We start from the raw sequence: 18795 nt of genomic DNA, 5'->3' as shown, positions 1-18795 counted from the left end.
ATGAGGCAGAGTGATAAGCATGCAGTCCCCAATCTTTATGGCACCAGGGACTGGTTTCATGGAAGACAATTTTTCCATGTATTGGGACAAGTGGGATGGTCTCGGGATGAAACTATTCCACCTCAGATCATCAGGCGTTAGATTATCATAAGGGGCAGGCAATCTAGATCCCTCGCATGTGCAGCTCACATTAGGGTTCATGCTCCTATGAGAGTGTAATGCCGCTGCTGATCTGACAGAAGGCTGAACTCAGTCAGTAATGCTTGCCTGCCTGCCACTCACCTCCTGCTGTGTGGCCTGGTTCCTAACAGGCCAAGGGCTGGTACCAGTCTGCAGCCTAGGGGTTGGGGACCCCTGCAATAAGACAAATAAGGCTAATAAGATAAAATCCCTGCCTACTAAAAGGTTTTATTTTTATGTTTATTTTTATTTTTTTTTTGAGATAGAGTCTCACTCTGTCACCCAGGCTGAGGTGCAGTGGTGCAATCTCGGCTCACTGTAACCTCTGCCTCCTGGGTTCAAGCGATTCTCCTGCCTCAGCCTACTGAGTAGCTGGGATTACAGGCACCTGCCACCATGCCTGGCTAATTTTTTTTTATTTTTAGAGATGGGTTTTCACCATGTTGGCCAGGCTAGTCTCGAACTCCTGACCTTAGGTGATCTGCCCGCCTCAGCCTCCCAAAGCAATCCCAAAGCCTGGGATTACAGGTGTGAGTCACTGTGCCCAGCCTAAAGACATGAGAGTCTAAAGCTGAACTGCCCAATGTTGTAACCACTAGCCAAATTTGGATACTGAGCACTTTAAATGTAGCTGGTTCTTCCAAATTGAGACAAGATGTAAGGGTAAATACATGCTGGATCTTAAAAACTTAATTTAAAAAATGAAAACCGTCTTAATAATTTTTACATTGATTATAGGCTGAAATGACAATATTTTGGATATACTGGGTTATATAATTTTAAATTAAAATAATTCAGCTGTTTCTTCTTACTTTTGTTACTGTGACTGTTAGAAAATTTAAAATTATTTAGCTTACATTGTATTTCTATTGGGCAGTGATGCTCTAGAAAATGAAATAGTCATGGGTACTACATCAGTTATGGAAATAGGCAATGATGGCAGTAAAGCAACAAATACAGATTACCCCAGAAGGTGTTAAGGATTTCATTTTACAATGGAAACCATCATTAAGATTATATCTACTGAATCAGTCATTTTCCTTATGTTGTGTGATACCCTGTTATGAGTTTACTTTCCAAATCCTTTTTGATTTCGTTTAGTTTGTCCATCAGAGAGTGTTATATATATAAAAAAAGTTAAATGCTGCCTTTCACTGCCTGTTGTGTAGCGTACTTAGATTCTGGAAGCAAATATTTCTTAGAGGAGCATTGATAATATGGCCACTTCACTGTTAGTTTTATTGTTTTCGTATGAGTATGAGTGAGGGTATGAAAGCTCACAGTAGCTTCTTAAGGTTCCTTTTGACTTAAATGTTCATTATCTTTTGATGAGTGAAGGAGCAGGAACTTTGCATTCTTTAGAAACTAGTGTATCGCTTTCTTATTTTGCAGTTCAAAATATAAAATCTTTGAGGATGCTTGAATTTCTAGACCTTTATCATATACTTAGAGGTATATTTGCTGATAGTTGTGCATTGATACTTTGATAGCTTCTTATTCTCCCGTGAAGAACTGATCTGAAGTCATGGAGCTTTAGTTACCTACTGCTCTTATTCCACCTTGCAGTGGCTATCACATTCCTACAGGCTTTCAACACAGCTTCCCATGGAGTTCCATTCACTGAAAGATATAGCTGGCTCCATTCCTTCCAGAAAAAAGAAACTAATGCCCTGCTTGCCAACTTTTGTCTGTCTAGAATGGAATGTTATTCTGCACGGGAGGAAGCACGATGGAAAAGGGTTCTTCTACCTGCAGGAAATCTAATGTTTGCTCTGTAGTGAAGCATGTGAAAAGTTGAAAGAAAGGAAGCAAAGGAAGAGGCTTGGTCATTAGAAGTTCAGTTTGTGTGAGATTTCCTTTTTTTTCTTTTTGTTTTTCTCTATCCTGTTATACCATCATGGTATTTTAATTGTTTTTTTCCTAGCTAATGGGTAAATTGCTTTTATATTGGTGTTTGGGACCCACTATGAATACCGTGGACAGATTCACCGGAAAACAAACAAACAAACAAACAAACAAAAAAAAACAAGGAGGAGAAAAATGTTGTTTCTTCTACTTACTTCCCATCATTTTGTGAAGGAGAGTCAGAAAAGCTGTTTTCTACACATACTCCCTTCCCCCTCAACCCATTCACAGTGATTTTTGTCAGCAAACTAATATGCCATTGATTTTACAGTTAGGATCAGAAATATGCACCATTCTTGACTTAACCGATTTTTTTCTCCCTGAGAACAATATCATTTTTACACTAGAGAATATGTGCAAAAACTTATTATCTACAAAGCTGAATGTATTTTGCCCTTGCCGGGAACATAAAGGGTTAAATTGAAGGCTCAACAGACTGGGATGAAAAGAAGACAAGGTGGGGGGACATAGTTGTTCCCTGTAGGCATTCACTATTTTGTAGCCAGTGGCCTTTTTTTTGTCCTCATCACTAGCTCCTTTAGCACACCTCTGGGATTTGCTCTGAGCTTGGCTGAACACTCTTGACCTTTGATTGTATAGCAGGGACAGCTTTATTTTATGAAGCTCTTCTGATTCAGACACATTTTGACATGGCCTAAAAAGCCCTTTAGTAGTAAATGCGCCCTATTTCTGAGTGGGATGCAGGTTATGGATGTGTTAAGGCTCAATCAAGGTTCTGGTAGGAATTAGGACTGGTGTGAAACTCCAGGATACTGGGAGAGGGTTGAGAGTGAGGCCTGAGGTAAGGATCCGGGATGGAGGAAGAGGCTTGCAATGTCTGTGGTGGACGTTACCGGATATATTTCATTTAGTCATTTTGGCATGAAACAGCCATATTAAAATGCCCTTTTTGGCTTATTAAATAGAAGCTACTCAATACATGTCTGTTGAACTTAGCTTCTTAACTGATGATACCTTTTCAACTCTGCTTCTCTTCTTCTATAATTTGGGCCCCACAAGTTACCCAGATTATGGTTGACAAACTTGAGTAGCACTGCACATTTTAGTCAAATGAGTCATATTTTTGAAGGAAAATGAGGTCAAATAAAGACTTGATAAACATAAAAAGCCCCTTTGAAATCTCCACACAACTTTTCACCATTTGGTTTCTTTTTTTGCTCTCTTTTTACTGCCACATGAATTGGTACAAGTTGTCTTAAAATCTCCAGACCCCGATTCCATGGTCCCCCTCCCCCTTTTTTAAAATTGGGTTAATAGTCTTTAAAGTCCATTTTAGTTCTAAAACATACTGATTTTAACACCTCATTCACTAAATAAATTGCTTTTTTTCAGGCACTATAATGCAAGATAAATAAAATTGTCTATATTTAAAAAATGTATTTACCAACTTTCAAATATAGGCCTGCCTATATTTTAATTGTAGTGTATGCATGATGCAGACCTTTGGGACTATAACCTTTGATTTCAGCATTATAAAATGTCAGGTCCCTTGGCATAAACCACTTTAAAATCGGTGAGACCTGAACTTAAATCCTTGGCTCTGACAAGTACTGGCTGTGTGACCTTAGGCAAATTACTTATTTTTACCAGGCTTCAGTTTCTTCATTTGTAATATGGTGATACCAATGTACTTTATAAAGTTACTGTAAAGATGAAGTGAGATAATGGGATGTAAATTGTCTAGTGTGAAGCCTGGCCTACAGGAAACCCTCAATACTTGTTACCTAATGCTACTGTCTGAAAATGTGTCCCAGAATCTCTCTAGCCAACATAAAAACACATTTTATGATGTAAGTCTTTACATCATAAATTGAGGAGTATTTCAGTCAATAAATATTTATAAATAAATTAACGGTCAGATGTATTCCAAGTGGAAATGGACCTGACATTTTATTTTTCTTTGCAGATCTTATATTGCACTTTAAACACACCTAAAATTGACATGGAAAGACTCTTAGGAGGACAACTAGGACTAGAAGATTTCATATTTGCCCATGTGAAAGGAATCAAAAAAGAAGTGAATGTGTATAAATCTGAGGATTCACTTGGTCTCACCATTACAGATAATGGTGTTGGCTATGCTTTTATAAAGGTAAGTTTTAAAAAATAAGTGTAACCTAATAGAGGATAACATTTAAGAAAATCTACCAGACCAAAGAAAGTTAGAAATGATCTTCAGAGTGAGAGCCAGCTCAGCAAGGATGCATGAATTGGTAATGTTTCACTTTCATTTGAAAAATGTTCAGACATCAGTTTGTGTTTACTATTTTCTTAATTTCTTCCCTTTAGTTTAAACTTCCCCTAGAATTTAGAACTAACTGAAAGGAAAGTCTAACCCTGGTGCCTACTCATTATCCACATAAGCTTTTCCATGTCTATAGGTTTTAACATCTGATGAATTTCAGGCTTATTTCCATTGAGTTAGTGTTATTTCCAACTGTTCATAGTTTTGACTGCCTTATTTACTTCTTTAAAAATGCCCTTCAAAATTTTAGGAAGTATATAAAGTTGGATCTCCATATCTGTAGGTTCTGTATTAGTGGATTCAACCAACCACAGCTTGAAGATAGTTGAAAAAATGGCATCTGTACTGAACATGTACGGCCTTTTTACTTGTCATTATTTCCTAAACAATACAGTACAACTGTTTACGTAGCATTGCCATTGTGTTAGGTATTATAATCTAGAGATGATTTAAAGTATATAGAAGGATGTGGATAGGTTATATGCAAATACTACACCATTTTATACTAGGGACTTGAACATCAGTGGAATTTTAGTATTGATGGCGTGTCCTGGAACCAATCCCCCATGGATACCCAGGGCCAACTGTAATTCCTTTATTCAAATATAAAGAGAGCAATATAGAGCTTCAAAGGCAAGATAAAAGTTTGAAATGGTGTGAAAATAAGAACTGAGGAGAAAGGTAGACTCATCTCTTAAAAATAACAATTCTATTATTGTAATAGTTATAATAATAACGGACTTATATTGAATGCATGTACTAGGCACTTTGCATACAATTTCTCACTTAATTCCCACAAATCTATTTGGTTGGTGTTATGTTTTTTCTTTGTATTTATTTTTTTGTTGCAGTATAAGACATTTTTAATGTACAGCTTAATGAATGTTTACATACTTATCCCTGTTTAACCATCACCCAGATCAGGATATATTGCATTTCTGCCACCCAGAAGGCTCATTTGTGCCCCTTCCCAGTCAATAATCTTTCCCTGCAAAGTAGCCATTATTCTGGCATCTATTGCCATGAACTTCATATAATCATATATTATATACTCCACTATTTTTGGCTTCTTTTGCTCAAAAAGATGCCTTTGAGATCCATGGATAGGTACTATTTCCAACCCTATTTTACAGATGTGGAAACAGGATCAGGAAGGTTAAGTAGCTTGCCCAAAGTTATACAGCTGGACAAATTCAGGATTTGGATCTATGAGGTCTGACTTCAGAGCTGGCACTTCTATTCACTCGATTAAGAATTAATGATAGACTTCATGCAATAGGGAATATTTTGTGCCTTTATTTTGTCCAAATCTTGATTTGCTGATGCATTGTCACCATTAAATAATCTTAGGGAAGTTATCTTCTTAACTGTAAATGGGACTTTCGCTACCCACTTGATAGAATGGCTATTTTTAGCTCTGCAAAAGATATGACTGTGCTGAAGGTTGAGTGAGTGACCAAATGGAAAATCTGTGACTGGGAAAGTCATATGGGATTATCCAAGGGAAGCTCAGGACATGAGGCACAGGCAGCAGAGAAGGGCTTGGAAGTTTCACAAACATGTGTGGATTTTTAAAATCTTAGCCTCTGACATTCAGAGCTTGTCTTTCTATTTTTTAAAAAATGCTTTGTCAAACATGTGCCTGCCTCAGAGTACTAGTCACTAGCCCTGTGGAGATATAGGGCAGGTTAGCAAAGGAGAAAGCAAGGCGTAATCTAAACTGCCAACATATAGTTCAACTTAGAAGAGAGATGCATGTTATACTGTACACATGGTTGATGAAATTTTTTAAAAATTGGGAGAGGATAATTTCAAACTTACATAAAGATTGCAATAATAATACAAAGAACTCCCATAAATCATTTATCCAAATCTCCAGTTTTTACCATTTGCCATGTTTTGAGTTTTTTGTTCTGTCTCACACACACACACATATATACTCTTTACCCCTTAGTACTTCAGAGTGTAATTACTAAGAACAAGGATATTCTCTTATATATAACTACAGTACAATTATGAAATTCATACAGTCTAATATTGATATAATACTTCTAAACTAATCTATGGTTCACACTGTAGTCTTATCAGTTGTCCTAATTGTGTTCATTATTTTCCCCTCATACAGGTCCAATTTAGGATCCTGTATTTCATCTATGTCTTTTTAGTCTTCTTTATAATCTAGAATAGTTGTAATGTCTTTTTAGTCTTCCTTAATCTAGAATAGTTCCTCAGCCTTTTATAGGATGTCCCTGAATTTGGGTTTTTCTGATGTTTCCTCATGTTGATAAACAGATTGTGCATTTTTGGCAGGAAAATTACATAAGTGATGCTGTGTCCTTCTCAGTGCACCACATCAGAAGGTACATGAAACTGGTTTGTCTCATTGTTTGTGACATTAATTGTTGTCACTTGTCTGAGGTAGTGTCCACCAGTCTTTTTCACTACAAAATTGTTTTCCTTTGTGATACGTAATTGTGGAGACATGCTTTGATATCATGAAAATACCCTGTTTTCTTACTTGCATGGCACAAATTTAGTATCTGTTGATGAGTCTTACCTGAATTAATTTTTCCTATAATGGTTGAAAAAAATGATGATTTTTCTAATTCCATCACTTCTTATATGTTTCTCTGAAAGCATTTTTTGGTAGGGAAAAAACTGCCCTTATTTATTGTCAACATGGGTACATGACTTTGTATTTTACTGAATGGTTTATAGTCTATTACTATCAATTATATTGATGCTCAAATTTCCTGAGACTTGGCCTGCAGGAACCCCTGTAAGTGGGCCCCCATGTCCTTTTGACATGGCTCCTATCATTTTATTGAGTAGTTTCTTACTTTCTAGAACACAACAAGGTGTTCTAGACCCATCTTGTATCTCCTTTTCCCCTGGCCTAGAATCAACTATTTCTCTTAGAAGCTCTGATTTTTACTAGAGATTGATAGTCAAGTTCTGGTGTTAGCTGTGCTCATACATTGAAGTCAAGATTGATAGTCAAGTTCTGGTGTTAGCTGTGCTCATACATTAAAGTCAAGTTCTGGTGTTAGCTGTGCTCATACATTGCTATTGGAGTGCATTATTTCTAGATCCTTTCAGTGGTAGAATTAGAGAACGTGTTTATTAGAAGTTATGAATTGGGCCAGGCATGGTGGCTCACACCTGTTATCCCAGCACTTTGGGAGGCTGAGGTAGGTGGATAACTTGAGGCCAGGAGTTTGAGACCAACCTGGCCAACATGGTGAAACTCCATCTCTACTAAAAATGCAAAAATTAGCTGGGTGTGGTGCACACCTGTAATTCCGGCTACTTGGGAGGCCGAGACAGGAGAATCACTTGAGCCTGGGAAGTGGAGGTTGTAGTGAGCCGAGATCATGTCACTGCACTCCAGCCTGGGCGACAGAGGGAGACTGTCTCAAAAAAAAAAAAAAAAAAAAATATGAACTTGTAACGATGCCTCTAATTGTCATCCTGCCCCATAGGGTTATTTCTTGGCTTCCCCATCAAAATTTTTACTTTCAAAGTCATTAAAATATTTACTCATTGTAGAGATCTTTCACCTTCCTGGTTAGCTGTATTCCTAGGTATTTTATTCTTTTTGTGACAATTGTGAATGAGATTGTCTTTCTGATTTGGTGCTTGGCTTGGCTGTTGGTGTATAGGAATGCTAGTTAGGGATTTTTGTACATTGATTTTGTATCTTGAAACTTTGCTGAAGTTGTTTATCAGCTGAAGGAGCTTTTGGGTCAAGACTACTGGGTTTTCCAGATATAGAATCATGTCATCTGCAAACAGAGATAGTTTGACTTCCTCTTTCCCTATTTGGATGCCTTTTATTGCTTTTTTCTGCCTGATTGCTCTGGCTAGGACTTCCAATACTATGTTAAGTAAGAGTGGTGAGAGAGAGCATCCTTGTCTTGTGCTGGTTTTCAAGGGGAATGCTTCTGGCTTTTTTCCATTCAGTATAATGTTGGCTGTGGGTTTGTCATAGATTGGTCTTATTATTTTGATGTATGTTACTTTGATACCTAGTTTGATGAGAGTTTTTTAACATGAAGGGTGTTGAATTTTATCAAAAGCCTTTTCTGCATCTATTGAGATAATCATGTCGTTTTTGTGTTTAGTTCTGTTTATGTGATGAAGCACATTTATTGATATGCTTATGTTGAACCAATCTTGCATCCTGGGGATGAAGCCTACTTGATCATGCTGGATTAGGTTTTTGATGTGCTGCTGGATTTGATTTGCAAGTACTTTGTTGAGGATTTTTGCATCAATGTTCATCAAGGATATTGGCCTGAAGTTTTCTTTTTTTGTTGTGTCTCTGCCAGGTTTTGGTATCAGGATGATGGTGACCTCATAGAATGAGTTGGGGAGGAGTCCCTCCTCCTCAATAGTTTCTATGGGAATGGCACCAGCTTTTCTTTGTATATTTGGTAGAATTCAGTTGTGAATCCATCAGGTTCTAAGATTTTTTTTTTTGGTTGGTAGGTTATTTATTACTGATTCAATTTCATTATTGGTCTGTTCAGGAAATCAGTTTCTTCCTGGTTCAGTCTTGGGAGAGTGTATGTGTCCAGGAATTTATTCATCTCTTCTAGTTTTCTAGTTTGTGTGCATAGAGGTGTTTATAGTAGTTTCTGATGGTTATTTTTATTTCTGTGGGGTCAGTGGTTACATTGTCTTCATCATTTCTAATTGTGTTTATTTAGATCTTCTCTCTTTTCTTCTTTATTAGTCTAGCTAGTGGCATATCTATCTAACTAATTTTTTTCATAAAACCAACTCCTGGATCCTTTGATCTTTTGAATGTTTTTTTTTTTGGTCTTGTTCAGTTCAGCTCTGGTTTTGGTTATTTCTTGTCTTTTGCTAACTTTGGGGTTGATTTATTTTTGCTTCTCTAGTTCTCTTAGCTGTGATGTTAGGTAGTTAAGGTTTGAGATCTTTCTAACTTTTTTAATGTGGGCATTATAGTGCTATAAGTTTCCCTCTTAAAACTGCCTTATCAGTGTCCCAGAGATTCTGGTATGTTGTATCTTTGTTCTCATTAGTTTCAAATAATTTCTTGATTTCTGCCTTAATTTCACTATTTACCCAAAAGTCATTCAGGAGCATGGTGTTTAATTTCCATGTAATTGCATGGGTTATAGCAATTTTCTTGACTTCTATTTTTATTGCACTGTGGTCCAAGAGTATGTTTGGTATGATTTCAGTTCTTTTGCATTTGCTGAGGAGTGTTTTATGTCCAGTTATAATATGTGGTCAATTTTAGAGTATATGCCATGTGGTGATGACAAGAATGTATATTCTGTTGTTTTTGGGTGGAGAGTTCTGTAGAGGTCTTTCAGATCCATTTGGTCCAATGTTGAGTTCAGGTCCTGAATATCTTTGTTAATTTTCTACCTCAATGATCTGTCTACTACTGTCAGTAGAGTGTTGCAGTCTCCCACTATTGTTCTGTGGGAGTCTATGTCTCTTTGTAGGTCTTTAAGAACTTGCTTTTTGAATCTGGGTGCTCCTGTGTTGGGTGCATATATATTTAGGATAGTTAGGTTGTCTTGTCAGATTGAACCCTTTTACCATTATATAATGTCCTTCTCTGTCTTTTTTGATCTTTGTTGGTTTGAAGTCTGTTTTGTCTGAAACAAAACAGGGTTAGGATTGCAACCCCTGCTTTTTTCTGTTTTCCATTTGCTTGGTAGATTTTTTTTCTCCATCCCTTTATTTTGAATCTTGGGTGTTATTTTGTGTGAGATGGGTCTCTTGAAGACAGCATACCATTGGGTCTTGATTCTTTATCCAGCTTGCCACGCTGTGCCTTTTAAGTGGGACATTTAGCCTGTTTACATTCAAAGTTAGTATTGATATGTGTGGATTTGATCCTATCTTTGTGTTATTAGCTGGTTATTATGTTGGCTTGTTTGTGTGATTGCTTTATAGTAACACTGGTCTATGTGTAAGTATGTTTTGTATTAGCTGGTACAGTGCTCAGAGAAATCAGAGAAGAGACAAACACATGGAAAAATATCCTATGCTTGTGGATAGGAAGAGTCAATATCATTAAAATGGCCATACTACCTAAATCAATTTACAGATTCAATGCTATTCCTATCAAATTACCAATGACATTCTTCACATAACTATAAAAAATTATTTTAAAATTCATATGGAACAACAATGAAAAAAAAAAGCCTGAATAAAAAAAGCCTGAATAGCCAAGATAATCCTAAGCAAAAAGAACAAAGCTGGAGGCATCATATTACCCAATTTCAAACTGATACTACAGGGCTACAGTAACCAAACAGCATGGTACTTGTACAAAAACAGGCACATAGACCAATGGAACAGAATAGAGAGCCCAGAAATAAGGCTGCACAGCTACAACCACCTAATATTTAACAAAGCTGACAAAAACAAGCAATGGGGAAGACTCCCTATTTAATAAATGATGCTGGGATAGCCATATGCAGCTAAGAAATGATGCTGGCTAGCCATATGCAGAAGACTGAAGCTGGACTCCTCCTTACACCATATACAATAATTAAGATGAATTAAAGACTTAAAAGTAAAATTCAAAACTATAAAAACTCTGGAAGACAATGTAGGTAGTATCATTCTGAACATCGGAATGGGCAAAGATTTCATGACAAAGACACCAAAGCTATCAGAATAGAAGCAAGTATTGACAAGTGGGATCTAATTAAACTTAGGAGCTTCTGCACAGCAAGAGAAACTATCAACAGAGTAAACAGACAACCTACAGAATAGGAGAAAATATTTGCAAACTATGTATCTGATAAAGGTCTAATATCCAGCATCTATAAGGAAAGTTACCAGAAAAAAAAGACAACTCCATTAAAAAGTGGACAAAGGAAATGAACAGACACTTTTCAAAAGCAGACACACATGTGGCCAACAATAATATTAAAAAAAAAGCTCAGCCTCACTGATCATTAGAGAAATGCAAATCAAAACCACAATGAGATACCATCTCACACCAGTCAGAATGGCTATTATTAAAAAATAAAAAAATGAGATGCTGGTGAGGTTGCAGAGAAAAGGGAACCCTCATACACTGTTGGTGTGAGTGTAAATTAGTTCAGCCATTGTGGAAAACAGTACGGCAATTCCTCAGCTAAAAGCAGAACTACTATTTGACTCAGCAATCCCATTACTGGGTGTATACCCAGAGGATTAGAAAGCATTCTACCATAAAGACACATGCATGTATATGTTTATTGCAGCACTGTTCACAATAGTAATGACATGGAATCAACCTAAATGCCAATCAGCAACAGATTGGATAAAGAAAATATGGTACATATTCACCATAGAATACTATGCAGCATAAAAAAGAATGAGATCATGTCTTTTGTGGCAACATGGATGGAGCTGGAGACTATTATCCTCAGCAAACTAATGCAGGAAGGAAGAGAAAACCAAGTACTGCATGTTCTCACTTATAAGTGGGAGCTAAATGATAAGAACTTGTGAACACAAAGGAGGAAACAACAGACACTGAGGTCTACTTGACCCCAGTCATAGTGAGACCCTGTCTCTACAACAAATAGAAAATCCCTTGACCCCAACATAGTGAGACTCTGTCTCTACAGCAGATAGAAAAAATTAGCTGGGTATAGTGGCATGCACCTATAGTACCAGCTACTCATGAGGCTGAGGTGGGAGAATTGCTTGAGCCTGGGGAACTCAAGGTTACAGTGAGCCATGATCGTGCCACCACTCTCCAGCCTGGGTCAAACAGAGCAAGACACTGTCTCTTAAAAAAAAAGAGTCAAACTATATTAAAAAATACATTCAGAGATGTGTCACTCCTTCTCCTAACTCTTCCACACTCCTTAGAGATAACCAATTTTATTAATTTCTGTTTTATCCTTCCTGTGTTTCTTTTTGCGAAGATAAGCAAAATGGAATGTTTCATGAGTTTGCATATCACCATGTGCAGAGACCATGCTGTGTGATTATAATTTTAATGTATGTGCTGCTGAAGTGAGCACTTGATATGTTTTTAACTTGGCTGGAAATAAGTAGGTTAAAGTCACAGTAGGACAGTGTGGTAGGTGTTCAAATGAGAGTGAGCATTCCATGGTGAGAGAGGCATTACAGTGCGGTGCATAGGGTCGTGGACTTTAGAATCAGATAGGCCTGCTTTCAGTCTTAGCCAGATCACTTATTTACTGGCTGTGTAACATTGGCCAAGGCATTAAACTTTTCTGAGCCTTCTCTCAAGTGGGAATGTTAGCACCTACGTTATAGTATTATTTGGGTTATAAATATAATGACACGCTTAAAATGTCTGCAGTACTCACAATGAATAGCTAATATTTTAATAATAGTTCTAATAATAAACTATTACATAATTAGGAGAGATCAATGGCAGAGAAATGCATTTTATAGTTTTGTATGGTTCACACAGATGAAACTGGTTTTTTTGTTTGTTTGTTTGTTTTTGTAGAGACAAGGTTTTGCCATGCTGCTCAGTTGAGCAGGGCTCAAGTGATCCCTCTCTCTAGGCCTCCCAAAATGCTGGGATTACAGAGATGAGCCACCATACATGGCCCAGATGAAACTTTTTAGGTGAAAAAACAACATACTTAAATGTTCATGATTTTGTTATCTAAGTCTCAACATATATAAATATATATAAATAACTTAATCAGAAAATTAAGAGCATACTTATAACAAAAGCTGTATATAGTTAAGGCAGCAGCTGGAAAATGTTTTCTGTAAAGGGCAGATGGTAAGTATTTTGTGCTATGTGGGTTATATGGTCTTTGCTGCAACTACTCAACTAAGCCCATGTAGCACAAAAACAGTTACAGATAATACTTAGATGAATGAGCATGCATGTTTCCCAGTGAGAACTTACTCATAGACACTGTAATTTGAATTTATTATTATTTTCACATCATAAATCTTCTTTTGATTTTTTTCCAAACCATTCAAAAAGGTAAAAACCATTCATAACTCATGGGCCATATAAAAACAGGTGGTGGCCTGTGGTGGAGGGTACACACCACCCTGGAGTTCTGCTGTGAGCCATAGTTTGATGACACCTGGTTTAAGAGAAGAGACTTGTACTTTAATTAATTTAATTTACTTACTTACTTGTTTATTGAGACGGAGTCTTGCTCTGTCACCCAGGCTGGAGTGCAGTGGTGTGGTCTTGGCTCGCTGCAACCTCTGCCTCCTGGGTTCAAGCGATTCTCCTGCCTCAGCCTCCCGAGTAGCTGGGGTTATAGGAATGTGCCACCATGCCTGGGTAATTTTTGCATTTTTAGTAGAGACAGGGTTTCACTATGTTGGCCAAGCTGGTCTTGAACTCCTGACTTCAGGTGATCTGCCCGCCTTGGCCTCCCAAAGTGCTAGGATTACAGGCATGAGCCACCGCACCTGGCTGAGACTTGTACTTTCAAATTTAAAATAAAAATAAGGATTTATAACATGCAATGAAGAAATGAGGCTAAATTGATTTTTAAAAACCTACCTGACTTTCTTTTAAATTGAAATAGTTTGACTAACCACAAAACTGTCATTCTCAGAATATCTCCTGCAGATCTTTATGATTTGCCATACTTTTGCTTTAGTAGAACCACATTTTAGAGTGATCATTTCGAGAAATATGATTCTTACATATTTCTAACATTTTAGTTGTTCATTTGCCCAAACTAAGAATCAGCAAGACTAGAAATGTAGGAAGTCAAGGGGCAGAGGATTATAGGATGGAAGCTAGGATCTGAGCAGAGGTCTGTGAAGCCAGAATAGACATGATGATTTGTGAAAACAGGTAATGTTTGAGATCTGGAGACCATGATGAGGTGTTGATGAGAAACAGCTTTAGTAGAAATAAGGAAACGGAAAATGGAAAAATAAGGCTGTCAAAAAAAAATTTCAGAGTTCAAAGGTGATAGATTATTTTGGACATTTATAATCCAAAACTTTGTACTTTAGGTCAGAAGACCTTGGGTTCTATACCTTTTTAAAAAACATGTTTAATTTTAAAAATTATGTCACCTCTGTTTGAGACCTAATTCTGTTGTTTATTAGCTGTGTTATCTTGGGCAAGCCATGTAATTATTGTGGCTTAAATTCCTCATTCATTAAATGGAATGATAAATATCCTTTTCCTAGGCTTATTGTGAAGACTAAATGAGATAACTATTTACAACTGTATGACTGTTAGCTTATTATTATGGGCGAGGTTTGAGGACAGTGTTGGAAGGATCAGCAACACAAATCTCAAAGTTGCTGATCATGGCGACTGGACATGCAGCTCAGAGTCTGGTGCTTAATATTTTAGGGAGAGTGGAGCGGATAGGCGGCGGCAGGGGCGGAGCCAGGGGCCGTTGCCTGGCTTGGTGGCTGGCTCTACCTTCCCTGTTTTCACCTCCCGCTGTGCTATGGCTCCCTAAGGCAGCTCCAAACAGCCGTCCGAGGAGGACCCGCTCCTGCAGGATTTCAGCGGCAACCTCTCGGCCAAGTCCTTCGCAGTCTTCTTCGGGAATGCGTTCGTCGTGTCTGCCATCCCCATCTGGTTATACTAGAGAATATGGCATATGGATCTTATTCAGTCTGCTGTTTTCTATAGTGTGATGACCCTAGAAAGCACGTATTTGGTAGCCTTTGCATACAAGAATGTTAAATTTGTTCTCAAGCACAAAGTAGCACAGAAGAGGGAGGATGCTGTTTCCAAAGAATTGACTCGAAAACTTTCTGAAGCTGATAATAGAAAGATGTCTCGGAAGGAGAAAGATGTAAGAATCTTGTGGAAGAAGAGTGAAGTTGCTGATTCTGAAGCTACAACATTTTCCATCTTCTATAACAACACTCTGTTCCTGGTCTTGGTCATTGTTGCTGCTTCTTCATTTTGAAGAACTTCAACCCCACAGTGAACTACATTTTGTCCATAAGTGCTTCATCAGGACTCATCGCCCTCCTGTCTACTGGCTCCAAGTAGACAATGTCAGCTTCACCCCCTGGCTTTGTGTCTATGGGTAGCCTGTGGTTTATGGAAAAGTAGCGGGGTGCTCAGGGTGGGAGACACACAAGATGTTTTTATAGTCTAGAGCCTTTAGAAAACCCAAGAGAATATAATTCAGTATTTGTTTATTGGCTGTTTTTGACAGATTTTTGAAATTAAATGAATTGGAAGGGGAAAAAAAAAGATTTTAGGGAGAGTGTATGCTGCCCTAGACTTCTGCTGACATCTGTGATGAGAAAGCAGAATTCTCTAAATATATGGGATGAACATAATGGGAGATACTATAATAATGATCTGAAATGGTTGGAAACCTCTATGTTTAATAATGTAAATTCTGTCTTCCAATAAATAAATAAATCTCTTTACCTTTTGCACCATCAAGCTCCAAAGACAGGTGAAAGTTCCTGAGTGTTATAGAGAATAGTATAAGTAACTCAGTAAATAAAGTATAGCATTAATGCCTCTCTTTTTTCCTTCTTATTCCTTTGCATCTGATTAGTACCTTTGGCAATATTATTAATCTCTGTCAAGTTACTGTATGATTATCAAAGCACATTAGGTTTTAGAAACTTGTCTCCATTGCTCCCGTATTGTTTATTCCACCCAGTTTGGAGGCTGAGGCTCAGGTAACCCATGAAATATATAATCCATGTCTCCAACTTTGCTTCTATATCTGGTTCATCTTCTCCAAGTTTCCTATATTGATTTTCCTGTGTCTTCATTCCAGATTCTTATGTGCTGTCTCTGATAGTGACATGTGCTGTGACTTTTCTCTTGCTACCTGGATTCTCACCCTGCTGTCTGCTCTGACTTCCAGTAACTGCCTTTCCTCCCTCTGTCTGGGCACTCTTCTGGTTGCTGAGGCATCTCTAGGATTGCTGAGGCGACTCATGGGCCTCTGCAACCCAAGATTTCTGTTACTCTGACCTTTAATTCACTGGTGAGATTCAGATGTGTCTTCAAAGTCTTTAACTTTTATATAATGCTTATTTTAAATAAAATTGTAACTCTAAATCTTAAGCTAAAAATACTGTGTGGTGAGACTCTGAAATTTGTATGGTGTAGCTGACCAAAGAAAAAAATAAGTTCAAGATGTATCAAGAGATAAATAAGAATAAAAACTAACAAAAAAATCAAAGTTAAATATAGATTATTGAATTCTTTGATGAATTATGAATTGTGTAAAATATTTAATAGTTTTTTCTTCTTTAGACTCTAGTCTTTTCTTTAATCTTGTTTATTTTTCTATGACAGTTTAGAAATTCTAGTTGTACTGAGTGGTTCCCATTGTTTCTGTTAACGATATAAGTTTAATATGGGTTTCTAATAAAACAATGTCGGTAGATTATGAAACTTCTGGTTTCTTTGCTTAACTATTTCTAATGACAGTGAGCTCTGTTTAAATTGGCATTATTATGACATTTGCATATAGCATGTTAACAGTCACTATTAGAATGAATGAACATAGCAATATTCTTAAAATTTGGGGTAAAAGAGAAATCTATTTTGAGTTTTGATTTATAATAATGCAATTTAAACATTAAAAATGCTTAAACTTCCTAAGTTATACTTGTTCCTGATGACAATATGACGGAGATGCTGGTGGTAGTTGAGGTCAGTTTTCTCCTAGCTCTTGGACACAATGATCAATCACCCTGCTGATTCAGAAGATGTTATGCTTCCACCTAGCAAGAGTAAAGAATACACAACCTTTATTGCACAATAGCAGCTGCTCCTGATATTGCTATCTTTCCTATGAAGGATTTGGGACTTCTGAGACAGATTATGGCCTTCATTTTGCCCCATTCCTCATCACTGTGGAAGAACTTGTACATCCTCTGCAGGACTGTTTTATGCAATTCTGGAAGAGTTTTCTGGAGCTCCTGCCCCTAAAATCCTTTTAGAAATTCTTGGTGCCATCTTGGGAATACTAGATATCATTTTGAGACTCTACCCTACAGATATATTGTAGAGAAGTAAGATAGATTTAAGAAAGACCAACTTGAACTTTCTCCTTGGGGTCCTATATTCTCTTCATCTAAAATACATAAATGAAAAACAATAGCATCAAATCACCCTTACTGGCTCCCAAAATGATAACCATACTTATCTTTTATTAGGTATCAGGCATCTTAACTAAGATGGTATTATTCTTTGTGTCTTTGCATTTGTAACTAAATGCAGCCAATTGAAAAAGCTCAAGCTCTATTCTTATGTGATGGGCCTCAATTGAAATGATTCAGTAATCACTAATGACGGGACTTTGCAGATATTGTGCTAGGCACAGACATGCAGTAGTGAATAAGACCATCTCTGTCCTCAAGGATATCAGTTTAGTAATGGAGACTGAGAAGTAAATGAACAATCGCACTGTGGTATGTTGAATCTGGCAAATTACTTGATCTTCTGAAGCTTTGATCTTCCTGACCTGTGACATGCGAATCTCATAAAGGTTGTTAGAATTAAATGAAATAACAAATGTAAAGTGCTTAGTTTAGAATTCAGCATATACAGCAAAACGTACTGTAGAAGCATGAGAGTGGCACCTTACCGATTCTTGGGGGAGTGGGTTGGGAATGTCAGGAAAAGCTTCCCAGAGGAGGTGGTGTATGACTGAGCTGAATTCTGATGATAAGGAAGACGAAGAATGGTTGGAGGTAAGATAGTGGTTCTTGGTTGCTCAGTCTTCCATCTCTAACTGAGCATCAGACTGCATTGTTATGTCAATACATTGTATTTAATGTCTCAAAAGTATAAAAAGTACTGTTACACAGTTTTTTTTTTAAACTTATAACACCTGATATTCCCAGGCAGTCTCCCATCCAAGTACTAACCAGGCCCAAACCTGCTTAGCTTCCAGGATCAGATGAGATTGGTGCATTCATTACACAGTTCTATTTTATATTATGTTATCCTCAATTTTCTTTCAGAGAATTAAAGATGGTGGTGTTATTGACTCAGTTAAAACAATCTGTGTTGGGGATCATATTGAATCCATAAATGGAGAAAATATTGTTGGGTGGCGTCACTATGATGTTGCTAAGAAGTTAAAGGAATTAAAAAAGGAGGAACTCTTTACCATGAAGTTAATAGAACCTAAGAAGGCATTTGGTAAGTCAGGGGTTGGTGAGCGGGTGTGTGAAATGTTCCCTTTCCCTGGTTTATCTTTCTAAGGGAAATGAGTACTGTGATATGGTGCTATGTGCTTTTAGTGTCTTCTTATCTAACATATCAGTTAAAAACATAGAAAATGGTAGCACTACTTATAAGAAAGACAACTATTGAAGGAAGAAAAAAGAGAAAACTATTGCCTTGTAAAAGGACATTTTCCAAACATTTGAAATTACAAAGTCTAATGTCTAGTGACTGAATTTGATGTGGCTGTTCCTATCTCTGAGAACAGCACATTGTATTGTTTTCATTTTGCTGAGCAGTAAGATTTTTG

General features: G+C 37.2%; 1 protein-coding gene and 1 pseudogene across 1 annotated transcript in view; both read left to right on the top strand.

Moving 5' to 3' along the window:
• GIPC2 (GIPC PDZ domain containing family member 2) overlaps positions 1-18795 on the top strand; it is a 90267-nt gene that overhangs the window by 30412 nt on the left and 41060 nt on the right. Inside the window, exons 2-3 of the mRNA XM_009248726.4 lie at positions 4013-4198; positions 18281-18461. Of these exons, the coding sequence (XP_009247001.2) occupies positions 4013-4198; positions 18281-18461 (367 nt within the window). The remainder of the gene's footprint in view (positions 1-4012; positions 4199-18280; positions 18462-18795) is intronic.
• LOC100433580 (translocon-associated protein subunit gamma-like) lies at positions 14770-15395 on the top strand (annotated as a pseudogene).

The sequence above is a fragment of the Pongo abelii genome, chromosome 1 (genome assembly GCF_028885655.2).
Source record: "Pongo abelii isolate AG06213 chromosome 1, NHGRI_mPonAbe1-v2.0_pri, whole genome shotgun sequence".
Classification (NCBI taxonomy): Eukaryota; Metazoa; Chordata; class Mammalia; order Primates; family Hominidae; genus Pongo; species Pongo abelii.
The sequence above is the reverse complement of the archived record's forward strand: the minus strand, read 5'-3'. Positions and strand labels throughout refer to the sequence as shown.